The sequence below is a fragment of the Somniosus microcephalus genome, chromosome 5 (genome assembly GCF_052327205.1).
Source record: "Somniosus microcephalus isolate GS21.2 chromosome 5, FLI_Smic_1.0, whole genome shotgun sequence".
Lineage (NCBI taxonomy): Eukaryota > Metazoa > Chordata > Chondrichthyes > Squaliformes > Somniosidae > Somniosus > Somniosus microcephalus.
The window spans coordinates 267,779,760-267,796,704 of record NC_140991.1 but is presented as its reverse complement, the minus strand read 5'-3'; the positions used below and the strand labels follow the sequence as shown (position 1 = coordinate 267,796,704).

The window sequence follows — 16,945 nt, the reverse complement described above, 5'->3', positions numbered from 1 at the left end:
CTACCCCAGAGAGCTGCGGAGGCGGAGTCATTGAATATATTCAAGGTGGAGATCGACAGATTTTTGAAAAACAGGGGAATCAAGGGTTATATGGAGCGGGCAGGAATGTGGAGTTGAGGCCAAGATCAGATCAGCCATGATCTTATTGAATGGCGGAGCAGGCTCAAGGGGCCGAATGGCCTACTCCTGCTCCTATTTCTTATGTTCTTATGGAAGGATTTCTACTTTACAATTCCAAAAAATACCAAGATTCAAAAAGCCACAACCATCCTTGCAGAAAATCTTTTCAAACAAGGAACTTTCATCTCCAAAGTTTTCATTTAATGAGGCTTGATGCCCTTTTATATAAGCTTTACAGAGCATGCCAAAAGAAAATCCATTACTATGTGACCAATTTCATATAATTTTCATTCCATTACAGAGAGGAACTTTAATTATGTGCTTTTGTAGTATCAAGCCGAACTGATTTTGTCTATCTACATGAAAATACCAATATGACAACTTTAGCTTAATTACACATGGTCATTTTCCAACTCACTGGTTTATTCAAGAGATACAGAAGATAAGCATGAGGCTGCAAATATCTAACATTTTCAAATAAATTCAAATTCATATGTTAAAATATGATTACCATCACAAAGTACTTCTACTTTGCAGCATTTCCATACACAAAGATGAACAAAATAAGCTAATTCAGAAGCCTTCAATTATCCACCACATTTTCAAATCTCGAGAATGATGCAATAAGTTAAAAGACAGCACTACCCAGGGCAAAAAGACCAGCATGATTCGTACATCGGTAGGTACAACTTGACTGCAGGTCCACCTGGTTCACTTTGTCGCTCTCACCTCCAAGTAGAACAGTTCAAAAGCAAAATACTGCGGATGCTGGGAATCTGAAATAAAAACAGAAAATGCTGGAAATACTCAGCAGGTCAGGCAGCATCTGTAGAGGGAGAAACAGAGTTAACATTTCAGGTCAATGACCCTTCGTCAGAACAGGAAAAAAGTTAGAGACGTAACAGATTTTTAAGCAAGTGTAGGGGCAGGGAAAGGGAGGAGGGGAGGAAAGAACAAAAGTGAAGGTCTGTGATAGGATGGAAGGCAGGAGAGATTAAAGGGCAAAAGGAATGATGGTGCAAGGCAAAAGGAGATGGTAATGGGACAAGTTAAGAAATGAAAGATGGCTCTAGATGAGGTGTGGCAGAATCATCAACAGCTGCCATGTGAAAGAATAGAAAGAAAAGAATTTTTAAAAAATAGGAGCCGAGGTTATAGTCTGAAATTGTTGAACTCGATGTTGAGTCCACAAGGCCTAATTGAAAGATGAGGTACTGTTCCTCGAGTTTACGCTGAGCTTCGTTGGAACAGCGTAAGAGGCCGAGGATGAAGTATTCAGAGTGGGAGTGGAGTGGAGAATTAAAGTGACAGGCGACCAGAAGCTCAGGATCACGCTTACGGACTGAACGGAGGTGTTCCGCAAAGCAGTCACCCAATCTGCGTTTGGTCTCCCCAATGTAGAGGAGCGTGAGCAGCGAGTACAGTATACTAAATTGCAAGAAGTACAAGTAAATCGCTGTTTCACCTGGAAGGAGTGTTTGGGGCCCTGGACAGTGGGAAGGGAGGAAGTAAAAAGGCAGGTGTTGCATCTCCTGCGCTTGCATGGGAAGGGTTGTTAGGGGTGATAGAGGAGTGGACCATGGTATCACGGAGGGAGCGGTCCCTTCGGAATGCTGAAAGGGGAGGGGAAGATGTGTTTGGTGGTGGGATCATGCTGGAGGTGGCGGAAATGGCGGAGAACGGTCCGTTAAATATGGAGGCTGGTGGGGTGAAAGGTGAGGACAAGGGGAACCCTATCGTGGTTCTGGGAGGGAGGGGAAGGGATGAGAGCAGAAGTGCGAGAAATAGAATGGACACGGTCAAGGGCCGTGTCAACCACGGTAGAGGGGAATCCTCGGTTGAGGAAAAAGGAAGACATATCGGAAGCACTAGGGTGGAAGGTGGCATCGTCATAGCAAATGCGGCGGAGAAATTGGGAGAATGGAATAGAGTCCTTACAGGAAGCGGGGTGGGAGGAAGTGTAGTCCAGGTAGCTGTGGGAGTCAGTGGGCTTATAGTGAATGTTTGTCAATAACCTATCCCCAGAAATGGAGACAGGGAAATCGAGGAATGGAAGAGAAGAGTCAGAGATAGACTGTGTGAAGGTGAGGGAAGGGTGGAAATTGGAAGTAAAGTGAATGAAATTTTCTGGTTCAGGGCAATAGCAGGAAACGGCACCGATAGTCATCAATGTACCGGAAAAAAGGTGAGGGAGGGGACCCGAGTAGGACTGGAACAAAGAATGTTCCACATATCCCACGAAAAGGCAGGCATAGCTAGAACCCATGTGGGTTCCCATAGCAACACCTTTAATTTGGAGGAAGTGAGTGGAGTCAAAGGAGAAGTTGTTCAACGTGAGAACAAGTTCAGCCAGGAGGCGGAGGGTGGCGGTGGATGGGAGCTTGGGGATTGGTTGGGTCTCTGTTCAAGGAAGAAGCTGAGTGCCCTCAGGCCATCCTGGTGGGGGATGGAGGTGTAGAGGGATTGAACGTCCATAGCGAAAAGGAGACCGTTGGAAACTGGAAACTGTTAAAGTGGCAGAAGGCGTCGGATGAGTCGCGGATGTAGGTGGGAAGAGACTGGACAAGGGGAGAAAAATTGGAGTCAAGATAGAAAGAGATAAGGTCTGTGGGTTTACATGGGCATTCCCGTTTGTGGATCTTGGGAAGGAGGTAGAAGCGGGCTGTGTGGGGTTGGGGTACTGACATTGGCGGCCGTGGAGGGAAGATTCCAGAGGAGATGAGGTCAGCGACAGTCTTGGAAACGATGGTTTGATGTTCGGTGTCCTTCAGATGAAACGGTCATGGTCCAGGGGGAGGTAGGAGGAGGTGTCAGAGAGTTGACATTCAGCCTCCGCAAGGTAGAGGTCAGTTCACCAAACAACAACAGTGCCACCCTTGTCAGCAGGTTTAATGGCAATGTTGGGGTTGGCTCTGAGAGAATAAAGTGCTGCAAGTTCAGAAGGAGGTATGTTGGAGTGAGTGAGGGGAGCAGAGAAATTGAGATGGCCGACGTCACGCCGGCGGTTTGCAATGAAAAGATCTAGAGAGGTTAAGAGGCCAGGGGGAGGGGTCCAGGTAGAACGAGAATTCTGAAAGCGGGAGAAAGGTTCAGCTGTGCAGGAGGAAGACTCTTGGCCAAAGAAGTGGGCACGGAGATGAAGGCAACGGAAAAAGAGCTCAGCACCGTGCCAAACTCGAAATTCAGAGGTGGGGGTGTAAGCGGGTGAAGCTCAGGGGTCAGAGAGGGGAAGGTCAGAGGGGATAGTGAAAAAACGGCTGGGGTGAGATTGGAAGGGATGGGGGTCAGAGGAAAGTGAAGGGGAAGAAGGTTTCAGAGGGGCGTTGGTGTCCAAGAGTTGTTGAAGCTTACGATCCTTGACACCTGAAAGAAAAAAGGTTTATTGTTAAAGCGCCGGATGAGGCGAAGGATGAAATGGAACTGCGGACCAGGACAGCTTTGAGATGCAGTGAGTCGGTGCTGCTGAAGAGAGGTGTCAGGAATGTGCATGTGGCTGTGTATAGTGTTGAGCGTGGATCTCAGGATGCGGCGAGAGCAGTGGTTTGAGGAACGCTGAATATCTTGGCGATATCTGTAATCCTGGATGGATCCAAAACATGAAGGGTGGAATTTCAGTTGGAATCCATGTGGAATAACTCGGAGTCAGAGACAGTTACTAGAACAGTTCAAGTCTAACTCAAGGGGCTTGACCTCGTAGTTTTGATCGATACTGCAGTGCAGTTGTGTATTGTCGGTGTCCTTCAGATGAAAGGCTAGACCAAGGTCCCACCTGACAGTTCAGGTGGACATGAAGATCCCATGAGCCTATTTGAACACAGCAAATTCTCTCCTGCTGTTCAGGCCAGCATTTCTCCCTTGACCAACACCATCAACAACAGATCAACTTGCTGTTTCTGGGGCATTAACTATCCAACACCAGCCAGTGCATTTTGAAGTGGCTTACTGTGTGTGAAGCATTTTCAGACATTTCTGATAGGCATGATAAGGCACTTTAAAAGTGCAAGGTTTTATTTTACTGAATACTTTTTCAGCCCATCCTCTAAACAAAGCAAGGGCTGATTAGTAACTAAAAACAAAATCAACGCAAGTCCTTTTCCTGTCGCTTGTGACAATTTTTTTTATTGTAATAGTAAACCTGAATAAAATATGCTAGATAATTTTCATAAAATACTAACACAAGCTTTGAATCCCTGATTTGGGATCAAATCAAATGGGTCCTGATCCCAGCTTGAAGTGTCCCACACATAAATCAACCATAAATGCAGCACAGCTCACAGATAAATTACTGTAATAAAAGCAATGGTTCAAACATGAAGTCTTCCATTCCATACAGGACATGAATGCAAATGTACATCAATCCTTAAACTTTGGTAGTAATGGGTTCAACATGGGAAGAAAATGTGTTTTAAAAATCTGAAGTCTGCTCTTCTCCCTAAAATCTATTACTTTAGGTCTATCCATGAATCAAGTAGTCATAGTACCGAACAGTTCACTTTTGTGGCTTTGAAATCCAGTCCATTCATAAATCCACAACTTTTCTCGAAAAATGTACTAGTTTTAGTAAATCTAACTTCAAAGCTCATGGCTGCTAAATTTTCACGGTTTGTTTTGTTTGTTAAGCAGAAAAGGTGCAATTTGTTTTTTTAACACTATGCAACTGCTTAATTATAATCAAAGAACTGGTCCATGTGAATGTTTAAAAAATGTTAATATACTTGTCTGTTTTCTGTAGCTATTCATTCAGGTATTTTTCTTCATAGAATATCAAATCAAAGCAGCAACAGGAGTCCCATTAAAACATCAAAATGCTCATCCAACCATGGAAAGAGGTAATCACAACCCAGGCCATCACATTAAATCACATTCAGCTGCATGAAGCTTCTCTCTACTTCCTGACAAAACCCACTTTCCTCATTCTTTGCGGAGTCATCCTTCATTCTCCTCATTCCATCACTGCCCAGAAGTCTAGCATCGCTAACCACTCTTTTACAGGTCCAGTCCAGCTTCCCCACCAACCCCCTCCAAACTCCAAATGACACACATTTCAGTCAAAGATCCAATCACATTACTGTATCCAATAAAGCTCAACAACTCAGTGAGAACAATGCAAAAGAACGGAAACTCACTGTAGTCTTCAATGATACATTTACAACTCAATCATCCTGATATACCTAATCTCATCAAGCACACTCACTGAAGAAAAATGTCCCAAATGCTTCACAGAGGCATAATAAAAAAGGACACCAAAGGAGGAGATATTAGAAGAGATAATCAAAAGCTTAGTCAAAAAGGTGGGTTTTAAGGAGAGTCTTAAAGGAGAGGGAGTTGGAGAAGCAGAGAAATTTGGGGAGAGAATTCCAGAGCGTGGGGCTTAGGGAAGGGAGGGGAGATGCACAAGGTGCCAGAGTAAAAGTAACAGAGAGCTCAGGGGGGGAGAAGAGAGGTTATAGAGGTAGGGGGGGGTGAGGTAGTGAAGTGATTTAAACAGGAGGATCAGAATTGGAATGGAATCATTGGAAAGTATATGGAATTTGTGGCCAAAGACGACGGTTTTGGTCTTCCCAGTGTTTAACTGGTGGAAACTGTGGCTCAACCCTGGCCAGATGTCAGACAAGCAGTCTGACAAGAGACAGTAGAGGGGTCAAGAGGTATGCGAGAGAGGTAGAGCAGGGTGTCACCAGCATATATTGGAAGCTGACCCTCATGTCTGAGGATGTTATCATCAAGGGGCAATATGTAGATATAGGGGAGGGGACAAAGGATAGTTCCTTGGGAGACTCAGAAAGTAACACATTCATGGTGGCTTGATACGCATCCTCACAAATTTCAAAATCTGTACCTTGTCTTTTCCAGACTCTGAATTCTGCATTTTTTTAAATATCATTTTCAAATATTCATCATTCTCAGATGTAATATGTACGTTATTGTACCTAGGCACCCATCTTGACTCTTGGCTAATTGCATAATTGTGATTGGGGGACATTTTCAGTAAATGGAGAACAGTTCTACATGTCAAGGGAGAACCAGACCAAATACAGTAAGTTGAGAGGGGAAGTGAAGATGAAAATAAGTTTGGCAAAGAGAAAATATGAGAGTAGAATGGCAGTTAACATAAAAGGGAACCCTAAAATCTTCTACCGGCATGTAAACAGTAAGTGGGTAGTAAGAGGCGGGGTGGGGCCCATTAGAGACAGAGAAAGTGATATAATCTTAGAGGCGCAGGGCAAGGCTAGAATACTCAATGAGTACTTTGTATCGGTGTTTACTAAGGAGATGGACGCTGACGAAATATCGGTAGAAGTGGAAGAAGTAGAAGCAATGGAAGGGGTGAAAATTGATAGACAGGATGAACTAGAAAGGCTGAGTATGCTTAGAGTGGACACGTCGCCTGGTCCAGATAGCTTGCATCCCAGGATGCTAAGGGAATTGGGGGAGGAGATAGCGGAAGGGCTTGCCACAATTTTCCAATCTTCCCTAGATGCGGGAGAGATGCCGGAGGATTGGAAAGTGGCAAATGTGACACCATTGTTCAAGAAAGGGTGTAAGGACAATCCTAGTAACTACAGGCCGGTCAGCTTATCAGTGGTGGGTAAAGTTTTAGAAACAATAATGAAGGAAAAAATTAACGGGCACTTGGAGAGGTTTAAGCTAATTAAGGAGAGCCAACACGGGTTTGTAAAAGGCAGATCGTGTTTGACTAATCTAATTGAATTTTTTGATGAAGTAACAGAGAGGATTGATGAAGGGAATGCAATGGATGTTGTCTACATGGATTTTTGAAGGCGTTTGGCAAAGTACCACATAGAAGGCTGGTTAACAAAATTGAGGCTCATGGAATAGGTGGGTCAGTGGCAGCTTGAATAAGGAATTGGCTTAAGGACAGAAAACAGTGAGTTGTGGTGAATGGCTGTTTTTCAGACTGGAGGATGGGAGACAGTGGTGTTCCCCAAGGGTCAGTGCTGGGGCCACTGCTTTTTTTGATATATATAAATGACCTGGATATTGGAAGAGAGTAGAATTTCTAAATTTGCCGATGACACCAAACTTGGGGGTGTGACAAACAGTGAGGATGATATCAATCGACTGCAACAGGACATAGAAAGGCTAGCAGAATGGGCAGATGGAATTTAATACAGAGAAGTGTGAGGTGATGCATTTTGGCAGAAGGAACAGGGAGAGGCAATATACACTTAGTGGCACAGTTTTAAAGAGTGTGCAGAGACAGAGGGACCTGGGAGGTTTTTTTTATTCATTGATGGGATGTGGGCGTCGCTGGCTAGGCCTGCATTTAGTGCCCATCCCTAATTGCCCTTGAGAAGATGGTGGTGAGCCGCCTTCTTGAACCGCTGCACCCACAATGCTGTTAGGAAGGGAGTTCCAGGATTTTGGCCCAGCGACAGTGAAGGAACGGCGATACAGGTCCAAGTCAGGATGGTGTGTGGCTTGGAGGGGAACTTGTAGGTGGTGATGTTCCCATGCGTCTGCTGCCCTTGTCCTTCTAAGTGGTAGAGGTCGTGGGTTTGGAAGGTGCTGTTGAAGGAGCTTTGGCGAGTTGCTGCAGTGCATCTTGTAGATGGTGCACACTGCAGCCACAGTGCGCCGGTGGTGGAGGGAGTGAATGTTGAAGGTGGTGGATGGAGTGCCAATCAAGCGGGCTGCTTTATCCCGAATGGTGTCGAGCTTCTTGAGTGTTGTTGGAGCTGCACTCATCCAGGCAAGCGGAGAGTATTCCATCACACTCCTGACTTGTGCCTTGTAGATGGTGGAAAGGCTTTGGGGAGTCAGGAGGTGAGACACTCGCCGCAGAATTCCCAGCCTCTGGCCTGCTCTTGTAGCCACAGTATTTATATGGCTGGTCCAGTTCAGTTTCTGATCAATGGTAACCCCCAGGATGTTGATAGTGGGGGATTCAGCGATGGTAATGCCATTGAATGTCAAGGGGAGATGGTTAGAGTCTCGCTTGTTGGAGATGGTCATTGCCTGGCACTTGTGTGGTGCGAATGTTACTTGCCACTTGTCAATCCAGCACAGTTAATGTGCATAGGTCCCTGAAGGTGGCAGGACATATTGAGAGAGTGGTTAACAAAGCATATGTGATTTTGGACTTCATAAATAGAGGCATTGAGTACAAAAGTAGAGAGGTTATGCTGAACCTTTATAAAGCGCTGGTTAAGCCACAACTGGAGTATTAAGTCCAGTTCTGGTCACCACACTTTAGGAAGGATGTGAAGGCCCTTGAGAGGGTGCAGCAGAGATTTACCAGAAATGTTCTGGGGATGGGGGATCTTAGCTACAAGGGCAGGTTGGAGAAGCTGGATTTGTTTTCATTAGAGCAAAGGAGGTTGAGGGGTGATTTGATAGAAGTGTACAAGATTATTACGGGTTTGGATATGCGACAAGGGGAAAGGCTGTTCCCACTAGTAATCTTTCTAACTGCCATTTATCACACCTCGGCAGAGAGATACTCACAGCAATCAAAGGTGTGAATGGTGTCCAAACAGGTCAGTCAGGAAAACATTACATCAAAGAACAATGAGGTGGGGTCACAAGGGGTCAAATGTTGCAGATGCTGGGGTCTGTATGAAAAACAAAAAACAGACAAAAACATTTTTTTTGCTGGAAATCACAGCAGGTCCGGCCGCATCTGTGTAGAGAGAACAAGCCAACGACGACTCGAGTCTGGATGACCCTACGTCAGGTGGGGTTACATGTAGCGTGACATGAACCCAAAATCCCGGTTGAGGCCGTCCTCATGAGTGCGGAACTTGGCTATCAGTTTCTGCTCGACGACTTTGCGTTGTCGTGTGTCTCGAAGGCCACCTTGGAGAATGCTTACCCGAAGATCGGAGGCTGAATGTCCTTGACTGCTGAAGTGTTCCCCAACTGGGAGGGAACACGCCTGCCTGGCGATTGTTGCGCGGTGTCCGTTCATCCGTTGTCGCAGTGTCTGCATGGTCTCGCCGATGTACCATGCTCCGGGGCATCGTTTCCTGCAATGTATGAGGTAGACAACGTTGGCTGAGTCACGAGTATGTACCATGTACCTGGTGGGTGGTGTCCTCACGTGTGATGATGGTATCTGTGTTGATGATCTGGCATGTCTTGCAGAGGTTGCCGTGGCAGGGTTGTGTGGTGTCGTGGTCGCTGTTCTCCTGAAAGCTGGGTAATTTGCTGCGAACGATGGTCTGTTTGAGGTTAGGCGGCTGTTTGAAGGCGAGTAGTGGAGGCGTGGGGATGGCCTTAGCGAGGTGTTCGTCGTCATCGATGACATGTTGAAGGCTGCGAAGAACATGGCGTAGTTTCTCCGCTCTGGGGAAGTACTGGACGACGAAGGGTACTCTGTTGGTTGTGTCCCGTGTTTGTCTTCTGAGGAGGCCTAGGTGATTTTTTGCTGTGGCCCATCGGAACTGTCAATCGACGAGTCGAGCGTCATATCCCGTTCTTACGAGGGCGTCTTTCAGCGTCTGTAGGTGTCCATCACGTTCCTCCTCGTCTGAGCAGATCCTGTGTATTCGCAGGGCTTGTCCATAGGGGATGGCTTCTTTAACGTGGTTAGGGTGGAAGCTGGAGAAGTGGAGCATCCTGAGGTTGTCCGTGGGCTTGCGGGAGAGTGAAGTGCTGAGGTGTCCGTCTTTGATGGAGACTCGTGTGTCCAAGAATGAAACCGATTCTGAGTAGTAGTCCATGGTGAGTTTGATGGTGGGATGGAACTTGATGTTATCGTGTAGTCTTTTCAGTGATTCTTCGCCATGGGTCCATAGGAAGAAAATGTCGTCGATGTATCTGGTGTATAGCGCTGGTTGGAGGTCCTGTGCAGCGAAGAAGTCTTGCTCGAACTTGTGCATGAAGATGTTGGCGTATTGGGGTGCGAATTTGGTCCCCATGGCTGTTCCATATGTTTGGGTAAAGAACTGGTTGTTGAAGGTGAAGACATTGTGGTCAAGGATGAAGCGGATGAGTTGTAGGATGGCGTCTGGAGATTGGCTGTTGTTGGTGTTGAGTACTGAGGCTGTCACAGCGATGCCGTCATCGTGGGGGATACTGGTGTAGAGTGCCGAGACGTCCATCGTGGCGAGGAGTGTTCCTGGTTCAACTGGTCCCTGGGTGCTGAGTTTCTGTAAGAAGTCTGTAGTGTCGCGACAGACAGTTTTTTTGTCTGTTTTTTGTTTTTCATACAGACCCCAGCATCTGCAACATTTGACCCCTTGTGACCCCACCTCATTGTTCTTTGATATAATGTTTTCCTGACTGACCTGTTTGGACACCATTCACACCTTTGATTGCTGTGAGTATCTCTCTGCCGAGGTGTGATAAATGGCAGTTAGAAAGATTACCTGTAATCATCTGGCATTATTCTCTGACTATATAAGCTGTGTCTTTATGCATCTCTCCACTTCACCTGACGAAGGAGCAGCGCTCCGAAAGCTTGTGATTTCAAATAAAACTGTTGGACTATAACCTGGTGTTGTGTGACTTCTTACACTTATCTACACTGTTATTTCTTCAAAAATGAATTAAGTTAGGCTACGTGCTGCAACCCTGCACTGCCTATAACAATTTAGCAATATTAGGAGCAGCACATCTAAATAAAAATTTGGCATGTTTAGCTCTTACTACAGATTCAGATATATCAGAAAAGAAAAAGCTTGTATTTATGTGACACCCTTACCATGTCACTCATATTTACTATTAGAATATGGAATGCACTACCACAAGTGGCTATCCAAATGGAGTCAATCATGACATTTAAAAAGAAATTAGATAAACACATTACAAAAAATATTAAAACCATAGGAGAAATGGCTGAAATAGCACGAGCACCAGCACGATGAGCCAAATGGCTTCCTAACGTGTTGAAATCTCTGACCCTGTACAAAGTCTTTTTTATAAAGGTATCAAAGCACTTCACAGGGAATAAATTGCTTTGAAATGCAGTGACTGATGTTAAATCGGCAAACATTGGCAGCTATTTTGCACACAGAATGATCCCACAAACAGCGATGAGACCATTCATCAGTTAACCTGCATGTTTTTGTTGAAGCAGGAAAGGAAAGTGGCAGGACATCATGAGAACTACCTGCTCTTCTTCAAATGGTTCTACGGCAGTTACTTGAACCACTGGAAAAGGCAGATGGCACTTCAGTTCAAAAAAGTATCATTTAATTCTGGTACTTCTGACCAAAAGCCTGAAATTCTCAATCAATTCCCCATCAAAAATAAGTTGAAATAACAACAGAAAATGCAGGAAACATTCAGCAGGCCAGGCAGCATCCCTGGAGAGAGAAACAGAGTTAACGTTTCAGGTCTGTGACTCTTCGTCAGGACTGGTAAAAGTTGGAGATGTAACAGGTTTTAAGCAGGTGCAGAGGCAGGGAAAGGTGGGGAGGGGAGGAAGGAACTGTAGGCACAGTCTGTGCTAGGATTGAACTCAGGAGAGATACAATGTTCCAAATGGGGATGGCAGAATCATCAACATCTGCCGCTTGAGAAAATGGGGGGTGGGGGGTTATAGTCTGAAATTGTTGAACTCAATGTTGAGTCCAGAAGGCTGTAAAGTGCCTAATAGAAAGATGAGGTGCTGTTCCTCGAGCTTACGTTGAGCTTCATTGGAACAGTTTAAGAGGCCGAGGACAGAGAATTCAGAGTGGGAGTGGAGGGGAGAATTAAAGTGACAGGTGACCAGAAGCTCGAGGTCACCCTTATGGACTGAATGGAGGTGTTCCGCAAAGCAGTCACCCAATCTGCGTTTGGTCTCCCCGATGTAGAGGAGACCGCATCGTGAGCAGTGAATACAGTATACTAAATTGCAAGAGGTACAAGTAAATTACTGTTTCACCTGGAAGGGGTGTTTGGGGCCCTGGACAGTGGGAAGGGAGGAAGTAAAAGGGCAGGTGTTGCATCTCCTGCGCGTGCACGGGAAGGTGCCGTGGGGAGGGGCTGTTGGGGGTGATTGAGGAGTGACCAGGGTGTTGCAGAGAGAGCGGTCCCTTCGGAATGCTGAAAGGGGAGGTGAGGGGAAGAGGTGTTTGGTGGTGGGATCACGTTGGAGGTGGCGGAAATGTCAAAGGATGATCCGTTGAATGTGGAGGATGGTGCGGTGAAAGGTGAGGGCAAGAGGAACCCTATTGTGGTTCTGGGAGGGAGAAGGGGTGTGAGCAGATGTGCAGGAAATGGAACGGGCACGGTCAAGGGCCATGTCAACCACGGCTCAACATTGAGTTCAACAATTTCAGAGTACTGTATAACACCCCCATTTTTCAGGCGGCAGCTGTTGATGATTCTGCCATCCCCATTTGCAACATTTTATCTCTCCCGAGTTCAATCCTAGCACAGACTGTGCCTTCAGTTCCTTCCTCCCCTCCCCCTCCCTTTCCCTGCCTCTGCACCTGCTTAAAACCTGTCACATGTCCAACTTTTACCAGTTCTGACCAAGGGTCACAGACCTGAAACAATGGCCCGTATTTTCCGATCCCTATGGGTGTGTACACCTGTAGGGGCCTCGCAAGTGCCAGTTTCAGACATGTGGCGCGCACGCACACCTGCCCTGGAGAAGGGCCTCTGTGGGTGGAGTGTTTCGCTTTCTGCCGAACATCCGCCCGCTGAAAACCCTTAAAAATCTTACGCCTGCTTTTACCAGCATAAGAGTTTAAAAACATTTTTTTTTTAATTTTCCCCACTCATTTATAATTTTAAAGAAAATACTTTTAAAAAAGCTGTTTTTTTTTGCCCCGTAAAAAACTAATTTTTTTTCCAAAAAATTAAATGTTTAAAATATTTAATTTAATGTAATTTTAGCTAATTTTAAAAATGTGATAAAAAATGTATTTAATGTTTTGGTGTGTTTTTTGAGTGATTCCCATTCATACTTTTGACAGGTCTAAGCTGTCAAAAGTACGAAGGGGGATTCCCTTCTTTCATTGGTTCCCCATGGCCCAACGTGATCCCAGGGATGCTTGCGAACCGCATGCGCCCCTGGTATACCTGGGCCTCTGCGCATTTCGTAGAGCATTTCGTAGAGCAGAGGCCCAGCAGCTGAAATGTCCGGACCCCTCAGTTAAGGGCGTAGATTTTTTCCAGATCAGAGGCCTCCGCATGCAGGAAGCCTCCGATCGGAAAATACGGGCTGTTAACTCTGTTTCTCTCTCCACGGATGCTGCCTGGCCTGCTGAGTGTTTCCAGCATTTTCTGATGTTATTTCAGATTTCCAGCATCCGCAGTATTTTGCTATTGTAAAATTAAGTTGAACTCTGATTGACCTGAAGCTGTGCTTACTTAACAATTAGACCTTCCAACTTTAAAGGGACACAACTCAACCTTAGCAGTAAATAATACATTGTGCACTGCATGATTCACACAAGTCATTATACAATGGGTGGTAACTGAGCAATGGCTTTAGTGCTCCAGAATCCAGAATGCCAATGAACACGACCAGTGGAGATCAGCTCACGTATATTTAATGCAGAAGCTAAAAAAATGATCAGACTGTCATTCCACAAGTCACTTGTGCAGCAACGCAGGTCCCAATCTGTATTCAACAGTTTTCAGCTACACCAATTACATTTAACTTGTATTACAACAAGGACTGCTAGTCTTTTTCACAGAATCACAGAATCACAGAAACCTCACAGTGCAGATAGAGGCCATTTCGGCCCATCGAGCCTGCACCGACACATATCCCACCCGATCCCCGTAACCCCTACACCAACACATATCCCACCCTATCCCCGTAACCCCACGTATTTAATCCCCCTAACACTAAGGGTCAATTTATCATAGCCAATCAACCTAACCCGCACATCTTTGGATGTTTGTCCTGGTTTATGCCAGGTAACCTCTTAAACAATTAATTCTTGTGAATTAACAGTGGCACTTAAATAGAAACTGTAATTCAACACAGTTCTGACTATCACTGTAATGCATAGTGTCATCCTGGTTTCATACACAGGATTTGGTAGGGTGTTGCTGACTTATACAGCCTATGTATTTGGTTCAAAAACTGAGCTTCTAAAAGCCTGTAACAAAAACCATTGTGAAAGAAACCACAATAATCAGCCTGCAGGCACACATCTATATATATAAATAAAAGGATTGTTCTGTCTGTCTGTCTATCTGTCTGTCTGTCCTCCGGTGTGCGTCTGTCCGGCTATGCACTCGAAAGTTATAGAGCGTACCTACGCGTGCGTTACCTCCAAAGAAAGCTTACGGTTCCGGGACGGTCGTAAGCGTATTTACTTTTCGGTCAGACGAAAATTGTTCGCGCCTTATGCAAAAAAGCCTTCAAAATTAAACTCATTATCTGCTAATTAGCATTGATTGACTGACGTCAAGGTTCGGCCAATCCTGTGCCATCACCATTGACCAATCCTACAGTTCAGTCGCCTGATGGTTGGCCAATCGCTGCGTCTGTGGGCGGGACTAATCGTTTTCATCTCAGGGATGTGGCAGCCATTGCCTCAAGCTAAAAACCCCATTTACTTCCAGCTCAAAATCTGCTGATCCGGCTTTGAAAAAGTTAGTATCTCTTATGTTATTTTTAAAAGATTTACCAAAAACGTTTTCAAGTACTTTCACTTTCATCTTTCAAGGTATTAAAAGGTAGAAATGTTGCCCGGCAGCAGATTGAGAGAGGGACACAGAGACAGGGCCCAAAAGCCTGGGACTCAATTTAAAATGTTGCCCGGCACCAGATTCACAGAGGGACACAGAGAGGCCCCAAAGCCTGGGACTCGATTTAAACCGCCCGGCCCAAAACAGCCCTGGCAAAGCCGGGCTCCCCCAGCTAGTTTGAATATAATGGGGGGACAATCAATTCTGTCATTCAAACAGTCTCCATTGTTGTTCATCAAAAGGAATACAGTACTGTAATTATTAAATCTGGTCTATGATACCCTGCACTTGTGCAAAGCCAACTACTACAGCAAATTCCAAAGACCTTTCAATATGACCATTGGCATCCATTGGGAAATTTATGTGGCTGTCGGCCCTGACAGAGGGTATTACTGAACTGTTTCATGGAAATGTGAACTACAGATTAAAGGATACAACAAAAGGTCATGTGGTTGGCCAGCCTGCTGCAGCTGCTCTACATGCATCCAAACTGAAGTGGCAAGGATGGCACCCATCGTAAGCTTTGTGCTTGAGTGTGTAGAAGCAGGATACATATAAAAAAAACAGCAAATTCTTCTGTTGAAATCCAAAAACACTAGATTAAACATATCTATGACGTGAGTTCTTGCAGGCAAGTGCCCCATTAAATACTGCTTCCAATTGCTGTTTGAAACTAATTTCACTAGGTTTTACTCAGTGGGTTCAGCGCTGGGCAGGACTTTGATTTTTGCTCGTTAAAATTGTATCACTGAACCACGATCTGCACGTAGTAATGAGTTTCCACCCATGTCAGATATGCACCTCAGGCTCCTAAAAAAAGCACAGTATTTAGATTTAACTTAAAAAAAATCACTCCCTTGAAGAAAGCAGTATTCTTATTCAGTCCCTCGAGCCTGTTCTGCCATTCAATGAGATCATGGTTGATCTACAACCTAACTCCATATACCCGCCTTTGGCCCATTTCCCTTAATATCTTTGGTTAACAAAAAGATATTAATCTCCGATTTAAAATTAACAATTGATCTAGCATCAATTGCCGTCTGCGGAAGAGAGTTCCAAATTTCTACCACACTTTGTGTGAAGAAGTGTTTCCTAATTTCACTCCTGAAAGGTCTTGTGGTGTATGTGCCTTTAAGAGCCCCTGTGTACTGTAATGCCGGTAATGGCCACTCGGGCTATATAAGCCTGTATAGTGTCTTGTATCTGTTAGTTCACCTCCAGACTTTGTTCAGTAAACACCTGTGAAACCAACTCCTGCATTCCGTGTCTCCATTAACACACGGATACAACAGTGGCGACGAATTGGAAACGGACTTACCTGCAATTCGGCAGCACCTCAAGGAGATCGATTCCTCAGACAAAAGTCGAAGAAAAGAACAAGAAAGAAAAAAAAAACTGTGGTTTCACCAGCTAGCCGAGCTGGTGGCAGGTACTGCAATAATCCTTCCTGGGCGGCGGGCTGGGGCTCGGGCTCCATCGGCTGGCTCTGCAGCGGGGCTGAGCAGCGAAGGCGGAGGCAAACAGAGACGGAGGGTGGAGCACTCGGGAGACAGCCAGCGCTGCAAAGCAGGTCGGCGTTCGGACCAAGCAGAGGGAGGGAAAAGTCCCAGAGAGTCCGGCGGGAACGAGTCTCCACCTATTAAAAATACCTATGTAAATAAAAACCGCGGAGAACAGCGTTGTCAGCAGCGGCAGTGGCGGGAAACGCCATTTTTTTTTCCTGCGGGGAAGAAAGGACAGCGCGGGAGGCGCCATTTTTTTTCCAGGATGCCTAAGACTGGCAATATTACTGCTTTCGATAGCGATATAGAGGATTGGACCACATATGTGGAAAGAGTGGAGGTATATTACACAGCAAATGAAATAGAGGATGATAAAAAGGCGTCAGTACTTCTAAATCTAATGGGCGCAAGGACATACGGGCTGTTACGAAACTTAATCACTCCAGCCAAACCTAGGGACAAGAATTTTAAGGAGATTGTTGATACCCTACAGGAGCACTTAAACCCAACACCGCTGCTGATAGCGGAACGATTCAAATTCTTCAGGAGGAATCAGCACAAGAATGAAAGTAACGCTGATTACCTCACCGAATTAAGGAAGCTGTCAAAGCACTGCCAATTCGGGGCAGGACTGGTAGATTCACTCCGAGACAAATTCGTCTGTGGTCTCCTAAGTGAAGGAACACAGAAAAGGCAACTTTCTGAGAAAGATTTGA

General features: G+C 45.4%; 1 protein-coding gene across 1 annotated transcript in view; it reads right to left on the bottom strand.

The window, feature by feature from the left end:
• Nucleotides 1-323: 323 nt before the first annotated feature.
• The window catches only part of LOC147117711 (threonylcarbamoyladenosine tRNA methylthiotransferase-like), a 414,417-nt gene continuing 397,795 nt past the window's right edge, over nt 324-16,945 (bottom strand). The window contains exon 7 of the mRNA XM_085988929.1: nt 324-896. Coding sequence (XP_085845055.1) covers nt 832-896 — 65 coding nt within the window. The 3' untranslated portion in view covers nt 324-831. The remainder of the gene's footprint in view (nt 897-16,945) is intronic.